The sequence below is a fragment of the Mesoplodon densirostris genome, chromosome 19 (assembly GCF_025265405.1).
Source record: "Mesoplodon densirostris isolate mMesDen1 chromosome 19, mMesDen1 primary haplotype, whole genome shotgun sequence".
Taxonomy (NCBI): Eukaryota; Metazoa; Chordata; class Mammalia; order Artiodactyla; family Ziphiidae; genus Mesoplodon; species Mesoplodon densirostris.
This window is the reverse complement of record NC_082679.1, coordinates 47,587,819-47,600,905: the sequence shown is the minus strand read 5'-3', so window position 1 is coordinate 47,600,905 and position 13,087 is coordinate 47,587,819. Positions and strand designations below refer to the sequence as shown.

The window sequence follows — 13,087 nt, the reverse complement described above, 5'->3', positions numbered from 1 at the left end:
CAGACCTGACTGGGCCCTCCCAGTTGGTCCCAGCTCTTAGGCAGGTCTCTCCGAGACCAGGGCAGGCATCACTGAGGTGTGCTAAAGTGAGACCATTTGAGGGCCAACATATTCAACCAGTATTTTGCCAGACATCCTCAGTCAAGGAACACACACTGGCCCCTCCCCACCTGCTCCCCTGTGACTAACCCTTTCCCCACTACTTTTCCTGGGCCTTCGAAGTCCCCACACTCTAAACTCTATTTTAGCGACTGACCTCTACCCCTGCCTTTCCTTCCCCATAGCCCAGAAATGAACCTGACCCCTCCAGAGAAGGGGCTTCCCCAGGGAAACCGCACTGGTGGGAGAAGAGGTCTGAGGACAGAGCCCAACACCACCAGGGAAGTGGATCTTAAGACTTGGTACCTGGCCCACACAGGGTCCTCCCACAAGTTCTGACTAGCTCAGGATGCCTGAGGGGTCCACTGGGGCCTCTCTGTCCTGTTCCAGTTGGGGTATGAGGAAAGGCAAAGGGGGCATTTTGACTGAAACAGTTTTTTGTAAGAAAAATCAGAAATAAATTGTGCCTAAAGTTTGATGGCTGAGACTGAACCAAGCCTCAGTCTCTCTCCTGGGTGGGGCTCCTTCTCTGGAAGCACTGGTCTGGGAAGTTAGTTAGGGCAGCCTCGGTATGGAGTGACCCCATTAGCTGCACAGTGCCGCTATCATAGGGCGAGACTATCCTCCAGCCAGCCTCAAACAGGAAGAGAACAGCTGATCCCACTCAGAGAAGGGCCCTTGGGCCCAGCAAGAACTAGAAGTGACTTGCCCAAGGTCAAAGAGTCATGGGCTCTGGGAGGCCACTGGTATTGGTATCCTTATCTGCAAACAGAAGAGCAAGTGTGGGTGCAGGGAGGGGCTGCTCCGGGACTGAGACAGGGGTCTTACCTGCCCAACCCCTGATTCAGGTCATCAGGGCTGGGGGTACTGACTGGCACAGGGGCCTGACCCTGAGTAGATGGGAGAAACAAGGCCTTGGCCCAGAGGGGAATCCCCCCCTCCTCACAGAGCTTTGAAAAGGGGAGGAAAAGCAGCATGTTTACAGCTGAGGAAGCAGAGGCGGTGCTGGGCAGGGACCTTTGGTCAGAACGCCCCTCCCAGTAAGTGGGCGGTGGGGGGAGGCCCCATAAGATGTGGTAGCTGTTTGTTTGTTCTCGCTGCCAGAAGGAAATTAAAGAGAATCTGCCACTTCCTTCCGCCCCAAACGGGATGGTGGGGGCGGAAGGGGGGGTGGGCAGTGGCATGGGCAGGCAATCACAAGGGCCCCAAATTGCTGCCATCAGCAGTCTCCAGTGTCCTCTGCTCAGAGCAGGCACCTCACAGGTCTGAGCTCTAGCTGGGGTCAGACCCAGCACCCCCCCTCACCTGAGCTGGTCCCTTACTAGGGCACCAGATACCCTAATCGTTCCCCCAGACTCCATATCACCTCTCATCAGGAAAGCCAACTGATGGCCAGTACCTCAGGTTTACCATCAGGAGAATGGGCTTCTTGGACCTTCCTGGCTCAACTCAAGTCCAGTGAGCATTAAAGGTGATAACCAACCCACCACCTCCATCTAGACTCATAAGGATGGGTAGGAGAAATGTTTTAGAAAGCCCCAGCTCTGCACAGAGGGTAGAAGCAGAATAATTATGCCAGGACATCTGTCCACGTGTAAAGGTGCCAGGCTGAAGCAACCAGCCGTGGGTAAGGGTGAAGGGTGTCTTTATTGCACTGTACCAGTGTCAGGTTGGGGAGGTGCCACCTGAAAAGCTCCTGTTTTCAAAGAAAATACTGAGGTCACTGGGAGCTTGGCTCTGCTACTCAGACCCACCAAAGGAGATGGGCACTCTGGGGATACCTTGGCCAGTGCTCCAGGCTGCTGGCCCAGGCCAGAATCTCTTAATTCCTGCCAGCAGTGGCAGCAAATTGTCCAGTGGCATCTGGCTGATGCTCTGCACCCATAGCCATCCTAGGGCCAGGCCCAGGGAGGGGCTGACCTGGGTAGGGACGGTAGTCACCAGCCTTCCAGGGGGCTCTCTTTACCACTTGCCAAGGCTAAAAAGGGCTTCTTGCACAGCTCCCCAGGCATGACTGGCTCCTGAGCTCTGGGGTCCCCAGTGTCTTGGTCAGGGGCCTCCCGCTTCCGCTTGTGCAAGGAGGGGCCCTCCTCACCCAGCCGACCCTCAGGGAGGCCCTGGCTCCGCAGACAGACGATGGCTGCAGCCTGCTCCGCCAGTTTCTTGGACTTGTCCCTAGGCAGACGAGGCATGGGGCAATAAGGCAGGGAGACAGGCAGACTGGTTACAGGACTACAGTCTGGGAGGCCTGACTCTACACGCCCTTGGCAGAGATTCTGACAAAACTAGGGAAGGGGTCATCACCCAGGGATGCCACTGCCCAGGTACACCATCCTCCTAACCCTCCCAGGCCAATGCGAGGATCAGGCCCTGTTGACAAGCCTCATGCCCACTGATAAGGAAACTCACCACAAGGTGGACTGGTACTTTTGTTCAGCAACAGTGACAACAGAACAGAAGAGGCGATCCAGGGGCCGTTGAACCTGGTACAGAGAGAGCAAAGGAAACAGGGATGGCTGCATGAGAGCAAGAGGGCCAAGCCCTGGAGGGAAGTACTTCCCACCTAAATCAAATGAAGCCTACCTGTATCACATGCTCCTCCCCAGCAGAAGTGCCTAGTGCATCTTCCAGGGAAGAAACGTAGATACACACACAGTCAGTGACATCCCAGTGTGTCAGGAGTTCTATCATGGACCTAAGCAAAGGTCCGTCAGAGCCCTTAGCTGCATGTGACTATGGAGCTTCCTCCTACTGACATCTGGGTGGGCCAGGTCCCCCAAAATGAGAAGGAGTTCACCAGAGGGCAAAGCGGTGAGAGGGGACAAGGACTGGGGCAAAGAAGGTACACCTGGCAGAGCAACCAGGTGATGTGGTGGACAGAGAGCTGAGTGGATGTGACCTGAAGCAGAAAGACACATGGGGGTCTCGTGCTTTGCGCTGAGGTGGTAGGGCTTGATCCCAAAGGCGCTGAGGAGCTGATGAGGACGTGAGCAAGGGGGATAGAAGCAAATTCGTTTTGGAAAAGTCACTCTGGCAGAAGGGAACACAAGGCCCAGAAGATACAAGCTTGGAGGTCAGAAGGCCAGTCCAAAGGAGACCAGGCAACCTAAACAGGCCATGGGGACCAAAGAAAGTGAAGCAAGACTGTCTCAAAGTTTCCCCTGAGAGGCCCCAGACATGGGGTCCAATTCTGTGCCCCATTGGCTGAGGCCTGGTCCAAAAACATGTCAGTCTAACTTTTAGGTTTGAGCGTCCTTCCTAAGCCAATTGGCCCTCTCCAGAGAAGTCTCTCCTGCCTAAGCAATGCCACTGGAAGGGACTGGCTGAAGCAGCCTCTTACTTAGGCCTCTAGTTCAGTTTTATGAAAGTGGCCAGAACTAGACAACAGGTCCACTGTCAAAGGGAAGGAGCTAGAAGGCAAAGCCAGGCTCCAGCCAAGCAGTCTGGAGTGCAGGTACGAGCTGTGGGTGGACTGGGGGTGGCGGCACTAGCCGTGGGAGTGCTGTGGGCTGGATGCAGAGCAGGCCACAGGCAGGAACTCACCGTTTCATACACAGGCTGTGCCAACTTCTCCCTCCGGCACCACTCCAGCAGGCACATCTTGGGGGTGATCTGGGGTGAGTATGCTCTCCTGGGGAAGGAGGGAAAGGTGTCAGGGCCCACCTACCATGAGCACCCCATTCCTCAGCAGGGGCCCTACTCAGTTCCTGGTAGGAGCTGCAGGAACTGAGACAGCAAACTGCTGCCTTAGGACCTCCTGCACCTATTCCCTTGAGCTCCCATTTCTGTCCCACCAGTGGCTTGGGGCCTGAATTCTACCTAAAGGGAAGATGGGCTTCAGTTGCTTGGGGAATTGGAATGGGAAGTGAACTCCAGCACTCCGAGCTCCAGCCTGGAAAACAGCCTTCAACAGCCAAGAAGGAAGGTACAATTTGCTTCTCAAGACAATATCCGGAGGGAGTGGGTGGGAGTGGGGATACAGGTGGCCATACAGTGGTCTCAGGATCCAGCTCAGGGCCCACCCTGATTATGTCCACCAAGTGTCAGGGTGATCCGCTGCTGCCTTGGGCACAGTGGACTCCAGTTTCAGAGCCAGGCAGTGACAGGGTGGGAAGCGCCATGTTCCAGCTTCCCACCAGGAGCTCTCCCTGGATATGAGACTGCCCAACAGCTGTGCCTACATCCCTCCTCCCAAGACTTTGCCAGACAAGACTGACTCCTGGTCTGGGCCTGGGGACCCCAGAAAGGTTCAGATTCCAGATCACAGAGACTAGGATGAGGGCCCCATTCAAAGCTGAGTCACAGTCTGAGGCAATAATTGGCCTGAGGCTATTTCTGCCTCAGAGAGGGCACCACAGGGCTAGCAAGGGGCAGTGAGGGTAGGCTGCTTAGCCAGATGAGGGTTCAGGTCCTGCTGCTATTCTGGAGCTCCCTACAGGCAGCTAATTCCTGAGGGCCAAGGAGAAAACACAGACTTTGAGGAACAGAGGGGACAGGTCTCCCCAGCTTGAGTTGTGGGAAAGGGTGGGTCAGGAAAAAGGTATAGTTTAGTCACCCTTGGGACAGCATGCACAACCCTGACAGCACTGCCTGGGCTTTCAGCGACTGTCTTCTCCAAAGTGCCTTCTCTGGGTTGCTGAAAACTGAGAACAAGCATCCAAACCAAGGAGATCTGTAGTCCCTAAGCTTGGCATTAACCATGGACGGCAGCCAGCTTGCTGGCCCAGTCAGACCTAAGGACACTGGCCCTGGCCCAAGCTGAGGCCAAGCTGGAGACCTACCGGTCAAACTTGACAGCCATCTTAATGATACCAGAGGTATCTTCAGCTGGCTCCTCCACCTCCTCTGGGCTCCTGGCCAAGAGTTTGGCCCGCCGGGCATCCAGCTCTCGTGTGGTCTCCTCATAGAAGGCACCAAGGCCAAAGGCCTCACTATGAAGGGACAAGCAGAGTAGGGGAAGCCCCTTAGTGGAGCCAGCATTCAGGGAACTACTGCAGGAGCCCAGGGCCCCACCACTGAGAAATGCCCCCCACATATACCCAAACACCACCAGGGCCTAGCCACCAGAAGGTGCTTTCTACACACCCCTGTGATCAGCCTGAACTGACAGATGGACAATGAATGCAGGTCCCTGAGCGTGAGCACTGGAGGGCAGGCTGGGCTGGGTGGAATAGATTCCAAAGGTCACCTGCAGCCTCTCTTCTGAGGAGGAACACACAGGCAGGTGTCCCTAGCCAGCAGTGAGTGAGTTCAGCTATACTGACCAAGTGCTGGGGGTATGCACAGCCTTGTCCTCATGCAGGCCCGTGGGAGGAAGACACGGAGGCCTGACCACTGACTGGTTCCCCACTTCCCGTCCTGACCACACACAGGCCAAGCCTAAACTGAGGTACCACCCAGATCTACAGAGTGATACTCGAGAGTTATCCTCTTGAGCTCACAACATACTTGGGTCAAGCTGGTTAAGCTACATGGGCTAGGGACAGAATGAATACCACAAGCCCAGGGTGAGGAGGAAGGTTCTGGCAAGGCTCTTCCCTCTAGGAAGCATCTTAAGGGCTGGAGGACATTCATGAAGATGGCTGCCTGAGGGCAAGCCTAGTCCAGAAAGGCTTCTCTGGAGGAAGGAGAGTATACACAGCTAATGTGCGGGGGAGACAGCATTCAGTCAGGAGACCCCGTACAAGCACAGGCAGACAGGGAGCTGTGGGAACAGGCACTAGACCAGGTTGTGAGAGGCCCCAAATGTCAACCACCTGAGCTGTAGCTCTACCAGATCTAGAGGATCAAGGGGTGGCCTCTCAGACTGCAAAGTGATGGGGTGTGGGTTCTGGCTCAGGCCAGGGGCTCCATTCTACAATCCCAACTCTCCTAACCATTGGATCTTGGTGGCCTGGCATGTGACAGATCTGTTACCAGGAAAGCCCCTTCCTCCCCAGGGATTCCCCAGCCCAGCCCTCACCTTCCTCCATCCTACTAGTGCCCTAGTTCCCGAAATTCTGCTGCTGAGATCAGTCCAGGGATGGAAAGTTCTAAAGATTTGAAAGTACCCCCTTCTGTGAGGCAAAGCTGTACCACCTCCCCACTCTGGCACATCCACCTCCAGAAGCTGTGTCCTGGCTCCCCTGGTAGAGTCAGCTTAGGGCTCAGGGTCGAGTCTGGGTAATGTCTGCAAGGACAGATGAACAGCCCACTGCCCCTCTCACCAAATTTCCTGGGAAGACTGGGCGGCATGGAGCAACCTCCCCTGGGGCGACTCCAGCTGTTCTCGTAGCATCTGGCACAAGCAGTACTTGGTGTTGGTGTAGTGGTTGTCATACTGCACAGCCTGAGAGAAAAACTTCCATGAGCCCCCCTGCTGCCCAGGCAGGCTCTGAGGCCTGAGCTCTGCTCTGATGGCAGGAAAAGGGGCTCCAAGGGGGCATCAGAGGGGCTTGCAGCTGAGGCAGTGGGACCCCATAAAAGAGCCCTCTCCATCTTGGCCATCTACTCCTCTAGTTAGTGGCACAATGCTTGAGGGTCACAGCTGAGGCCCACAATCAGGAGCACACTCTGCTGGACAGCCTGACTAAGGTCCACATGTGCAGGGAGCTCCTCCTGCATCGGCTACCACAGAGGACCTGTTGCCGAGCATCTTCCAAGGCAGGGAGGGGGGAACAGCCAAGTTCTGGTGTGGCAGGACCAGTCCTGGGACGGGGTGAGGTTCTTCTATTCCTTATAACCACGGTGAGTGCCTGCCCCTCCCACATCTTCAACAGCCTGTCTCCAATTTCTTCCAACATGGGAAAAGCCCAGCACCATTGACCAAGCACGTTTGCACGTGTTACTTGTCACTTCATTGAGCTAAACAAGTAGTTACCACTACTCAGACTGGGAAATGCAGGCTCAGGGAGGCCAGACAACTGCCCAGGGATACCCAGTGGAAGTCGGCCTGGCTGGGGCAGGCAGGAGAGCAGTGGGTAAAGGGTGCCCCAGCCCCCAGAACCCTCTCCCCCTCTCGCCCCCTATCAAATCTTCTAATACCTCCAGCAAGGCCTATGTCTTCAGTGCCTTGGAGGTGCGACCACATGCTCAGGACAAGGCAGGGATACGTGGGTAAGCCATGGCCGGCAGCAAGGCCTTGATTCAGCTTGTTTGGGATGGAAGACACCTGGCTGGACCAGAAGCAGCCTTGCCTATGCTTGAAAGCTGCTCCCTTTCTCTGGCCCAACACACCCTCTTGAGGAGTTGCCAAGGGACAGGCTGAGAAGGAAGGATAACATCACCTTTCAGCCAGTGAGCAAGCTTGGCACTACTGAACGTGCCTTCCCTGCCACAGACCTGCCAGCCAGCCGACCTAGACTGAGCTAAGCCCCCCTTGCCACTGGTTGACCCAGGCCATTGGAGAGCCAACCTACCCAACAGGACACCCAGAACCAAGGGGATGAACGCTGCAGCATCAAGCAGAAGAGGCTCTAGAACAGAGGCTGCCCAGCTCTGGGCACAGGCCTCAGGGCCTCGTACCACCCCCAGCTTGCACAGCCCTGGGGACACCCACATGTCATGGCAGCCACAACTACCCATGGCAGCTTGAGGATCTGAGAAGCTCCTGACCCCCCAGGTGGGTAGGAGCTCCAGGACTGAAGAGGAGGGTGGAAGTCTGCTCAGGGTGAGGGCTGCATTCTCTGCTCAGGCCCAACTCACTGAGGAATTTGAGGACCACTCACTGTCTTTGCCAACAGACATGCACAGCTGGTCAGAGTCTCACAGGGTGCCAGGGCAGTGCCAAGGAAATAGTGCAGGTGTCAAAAAACTCCTTTACAGGGAAATGCCCGGGCACTACGATCAAACCCCGGGTGAGAAGAAGAAGCTATTACTGGAGTAGAGGGTCAAAGTTAGGCTATTTCCTAAGTCAGAGGCTAAAGCATTCTGGGAATTAGCAAGAAAAGACTTTTAGAAGTGACTATGACAGACGACCAGTTGACACGTCTTTACGGAGAGAATCTGTCCTCACAACAGCTACAATGGCTCCTCCTGCTGTGGCTCCTCTGGTGCCAACCCACTGGCATGAGTGACACAGACACCACTGTCATTGTGCACGCGTGTGTATGTGTAGGGGGCAGGGAGTGACAGAGACTAAGAGAAAGATATCATGTGTTTGGGGCCTCCACAGCATCCTGGATCCAGAAGCCCTTGCTATGATCCTCACACCTTGAAAGCTTTAGAAGGGGGCAATGGTAGGGCCATGCCTCCCCAGCACCCTGCTCTTCACATTGCAGCCAGGGAGACCCAATGCTACACTAAAAAGAAAAGGAGAGGGACTTCCCTGGTGGCGCAGTGGTTAAGAATCCGCCTGCCAATGCAGGGGACACGGGTTCGAGCCCTGGTCCAGGAAGATCCCACATGCCACGGAGCAACTAAGCCCGTGTGCCACAACTACTGAGCCTGTGCTCTAGAGCCTGCAAGCCACAACTACTGAGTCCATGAGCCACAACTACTGAAGCCCGTGCGCCTAGAGCCCATGCTCCTCAACAAGGGAAGCCACCGCAATGAGAAGCCCACGTACCGCAACGAAGAGTAGCCCCCGCTCGCCGCAACTAGAGAAAGCCTGCGCACAGCAACGAAGACCCAATGCAGCCAAAAATAAATAAATAAATAAATAAATTTTTTAAAAAAGAAAAGCAAAAGAGAGCTGCTGGGGGCTGGGGGCTCACCCAAAGCACTTTCTGCAGGAACGTGGCAGACAGTGAGACATGTTTGCTTTGAAAAAGTGCATAGACATACGTATCTGATGTACTTCTGCATGACCTCCTCCAAGGGTCGTGGACCCTCCTTGAGGAAGATGGATGGGTTCCACATGGCCGCTCGGGCCACCATCACTGAAGAGGCTGCCGTGGCTTGTCGAAAGTCCTCTATATCCAAATATCCTTGGATGTGGTCGTGAGATCCTCCACTGAAAAGCAACAGTGGGGTGAGGGGTATCCCCATCCTTGTACAAGCAATTTCAGAAAAAGGCAACTCCTAAATCTGCCACTTATTCAGTGTGTGGCTTTGGCCAAGTCCCTCAGCTACGAGAGCTTCAGGACACTGGAGATTATAATACACACCCCACTGTGGGATCAGGAGCACCAAGTGAGATAACAAAATAAAGCAGTCCAAACCGTGCCTGGCACTTAAGAGGTACTCCGGAGCGTTTACCTTCCTTCCCCCTCATCCCGAACAGTGGCTAAAGCTGCCCCACATCCGAAGGGCGGGGTCTGTACGTGGATATAGGGATCACAGGAAAACCCCCAGGCTGGGGCACCTATATGCCCACTGACGGCTGGGTCAAAACCCTAGAGAGGGGGCCTCCCTGGTGGCGCAGTGGTTGAGAGTCCGCCTGCCGATGCAGGGGATACGGGTTCGTGCCCCGATCTGGGAGGATCCCATATGCCGCGGAGCGGCTGGGCCCGTGAGCCATGGCCGCTGGGCCTGCGCATCCGGAGCCTGTGCTCCGCAACGGGAGAGGCCACAACAGTGAGAGGCCCGCATATCGCAAAAAAAAAAAAAAAACCCTAGAGAGGGAATAGACGCAGTGGTGGTCATGAGAGGAAGGAAGGAGGCCCGGTTTGGTTGCAATTTCCCTTTCAGCCATCCTGCAGCCCCTCGGAAACTGCTCTTTGTCTGTTCCATCAGGAGCCAGGCAGCAGCCTCAGCCCAGAGACAGCACTGTGTGTGAGGATGGCAACAGCAGCAACAGGGTCCAGGGTCTTGAGTAGCCCTACCCTCTCTCCAAGCCACCCCTAACACCCCTTGGCCTGGGGACCACCCCACCCTTAGCTCCCCCATCCCTCCCTCCAGTCAGGCATGCCTTTCGTCAGGGCTTTAGGGCTTCAGAACTTCTCTGTTCCCAACCTGCCATCAGGCAGGTACAGGGTTGTGCTGGACTTCCGACTGGCCCCCACAGGCCAGCTCCCCAGTGGCGACAGGACACTGCTGTCTTACTGCTAAGCCTTTGGGCTGGTCATCGGTACCTCACACCTGCCAGTCTAGGTTCTGGTCCTGTCACTGTCCAGGATGCTCATCTGGGCTTTGGTCTGTGACCTGCCTCATGCTCCTGAGCCATGGCTCTCTGTGCTCTGGCTTGAGACGCCTCACCCTACACCCTACACACCTAACTCTGGGTGTGAGGTCACCTTCCCCTGGGCCTGTTTCAGCAGCCACTCTCTTGCTCTCCCTAAACACTCCCACCTCAACCCGTGCATCAGAATGTCCTGGGCCCCTGTCGACTGCAGACCTACATCGGCCACTCACCAGAGACCAAGGGACACAATGGGCCCTTCTCAGCCTCACTGCCAAGTTCATTTTTGTCACACCCTTTTTTTCTTTTCTCTTACAGTCATTTTTTGATGCTATCGCATTCCATTTTCTATTTGTCAGTTCAAATCCCTTCTGAGTGAAGTGAGGCATAAAAAAATAAACGAGGAAGAAGGGAGGCTTACTTGGCTATGACAGGAATGGAGAGGGTTTCGGCGACGGCTTTGATGGTTTCACAGCTGACAGGGTGCTGAGGTCGCTCCTCCCGCTTCCTTGGAGATAAAGAGATGGGGCTGGGGACTGAGTGCCAAAGGTCACGTCACACTTAGCACCGGGTTATGTCAGCCAAATCCTACTGTCCTCCTTGCTGAACCTCAGGAAGGCCATGTAGCCAGCAGGGACAGGGCTCTGGGCTACAGGGGACGGCTCTCCCTGACCTCTGCTGTGCCGGGCAGCGGCAGCACAGGTCCAGGCTGAGAAGGCAAGTCCAGCTCTCAAAGGTCTGCAGGTGAGGCATGGCTGCAGGAAGCCGATGTGGGTGGTCACACTGCCACTCCCCAGCTTCCCCTCGCCTCTGCCAGAGATGAGGGACGGTGCCTTAAGAATGCTACCCCTACTGTCCCGGTCTTGCCCTCCCAGAGGGACTGGAAACAGCTGCCGCCACTCAGACTGGCCACTCCCACACAGCTGCGTGTGCTGAGGCCAAGTTGGGCAGCTGATCCTGGGGAGAGGCACCTGGCACAGGGTAGGCCCGGCAACCAGAGCAGGCCACAGACCATAGCTGTCACAGAGAGCTGCAGGGGAGGCAAGACCACAACCCAGGGCCCCTGCACCCAAGGTCAACTGCAAGAAGCTCTTGTGTATGAGTGAGTGAGTCTTAGGGATGCTAAGGGGATGCACAGCCCTAACTTGAGCTGTGCACAGGGACAAGCCAGAGAGGTGGTTGACCAGAAAGCCCTTGCCCAGGTCCTATCTGCATGTGTCCCTCTGCTATACTCCTCAACAAAAGTGTCAGGGGCCACAGGGCCTTAGAAAGCCCTATCAACCCAGCTTCCAGCTCCACCTCCCTGCACCCCCAGCAGCCCAATTCTAGCCCATCCTTAACAGCTTTGATGGCTAGAAAGTCTCTCTTTAAACTCGCCCAAATCTGTCTTCCTAGTGTTTCCAACTACTGGGAAAAAGGAATAGCTTTATTTATTCAGAAAACACTCTATGCCAGGCACTATGCCAAGGCTGTATATTCACAATCTCATAAAAGCCTCGTGACAACCCTATCAAGCAGAAATTATCTTAATTTCCAAATGAGGACTGTGGTGCTCAGAGAGGTTAAATGACTTGTCCAAGGATACACAGCCAACAAGCAGCAGACCTGGGATTTGAACCCAGACCTGGGATTTGAAACCAGGCAGTCTGAGCCCAGAGCCTGCTGCCTCCAGGAGGGGCCTGTGTGTACACATGTGTGGCCTTTCACCACCCCCTGCTGGCTTCAACAAGCACAGCTCTGCTTTTCTGTTTTTATGTGTTGGAGTTCTGGGTTCCCTTCTGAAAATGCTGTAATAGATACAACCAGCAAAAAATGCACTGTTCCTACAAGACCCCTGAACTCAAAAGGAACACCACTCAAAAGAGAGGTCACCCTGGCCAAAGTTTGCTGACCTGGGATTCTGTACAAAAGTATATCCTGGACACGGGGAGCGAGTTCGACTGGGAAACCAAGGGTAGCCTTCAGCAATACCTCAGCTCTCAGTAGACAGCAGATTCAAGGACTGTTTAAAGTAGTCACTGTGACAGCTGGCAGTCCAACAAGGGCAGACAAAAGAGGCAGTGCCTTTGAAAGAACAGCAATCTGCCTGGGGTCATTCAAGGGAGGAGCTATTGCTGAATGTAGTGTAAAGAAAATGAGATTCAGAGTCAGAGTTCTAATTCCACCACTTCCTGGCTATGTGATATAATTTTGAGCAAATCACTCATTCTCTACCATTTACACATCTTGAGGGTAGGGGTGTTTCTCCTTCCCATTGGTCTCTCTGTATCTCTAAAGCTCAGTGTAGTGCCTACCACCAGTAGATGCTCAATGAATGAAACAAAGAAAAATGCAACCCCCATAAAGAGTTTGACTGCCCTCTGAACTTAGGGGATATCAATGAGCTAAGCAGAGCTAGGCTGTGTATGCAGAAGAGAAGCTGGTAGTCACCTGGGGTCTGGTGAAGAGTCATTAAGGTGGCTAGGGACCTCCTTGCAAGTCAGTCACTAGTAAGGCAACCACTCACCTGCCATGAACCGCGATGGCTGCAATGCCGGTCCTCTCTATCCGCTTAACAAGGCTCAGGGTATCTTCCAGCTGAGGGACAGGACCACACAGGGTGTTTACTGAAGCCACAGAGGGAGCAGCTGCCAGCTCCTAAAGCGGGCTCAGCTCTACCCCCTTCTCCAAACCTAACTCAGCCCCTCAAGAATCATTCACACCCCCAAATCAGCATCCCCAGAGAAAATGGACCTTCAGATGTAAGATCTTTACCGATGGCAGGATGCGAATCTTGCAGGTCACAGGTCTCTGTGTCCCTTTAACAAGAGTGCTGAGGATCTGCAGCGGGGAGAATACAAGAGCATCTGCCTTTTCTGGAACAAACACCACAACTGCTTGTACTAATGAATTCTGCAGCAGACCTGTGCGGCCCAGTGGCACGGACATGTTTATGTCCATGTACGTGTC

At 54.7% G+C, this 13,087-nt stretch overlaps 1 protein-coding gene across 2 annotated transcripts in view; it reads right to left on the bottom strand.

Moving 5' to 3' along the window:
* Nucleotides 1-1,727: 1,727 nt before the first annotated feature.
* The window catches only part of DUS2 (dihydrouridine synthase 2), a 45,910-nt gene continuing 34,550 nt past the window's right edge, over nt 1,728-13,087 (bottom strand). For both annotated transcript variants that reach the window (XM_060083619.1, XM_060083620.1), the window contains 9 exons: nt 12,893-12,958; nt 12,645-12,715; nt 10,560-10,646; nt 8,863-9,031; nt 6,306-6,427; nt 4,881-5,030; nt 3,643-3,730; nt 2,509-2,582; nt 1,728-2,274 (listed from right to left, as the gene is read on the bottom strand). In XM_060083619.1, the coding sequence (XP_059939602.1) occupies nt 2,037-2,274; nt 2,509-2,582; nt 3,643-3,730; nt 4,881-5,030; nt 6,306-6,427; nt 8,863-9,031; nt 10,560-10,646; nt 12,645-12,715; nt 12,893-12,958 (1,065 nt within the window). In that variant the 3' untranslated portion in view covers nt 1,728-2,036. The remainder of the gene's footprint in view (nt 2,275-2,508; nt 2,583-3,642; nt 3,731-4,880; nt 5,031-6,305; nt 6,428-8,862; nt 9,032-10,559; nt 10,647-12,644; nt 12,716-12,892; nt 12,959-13,087) is intronic.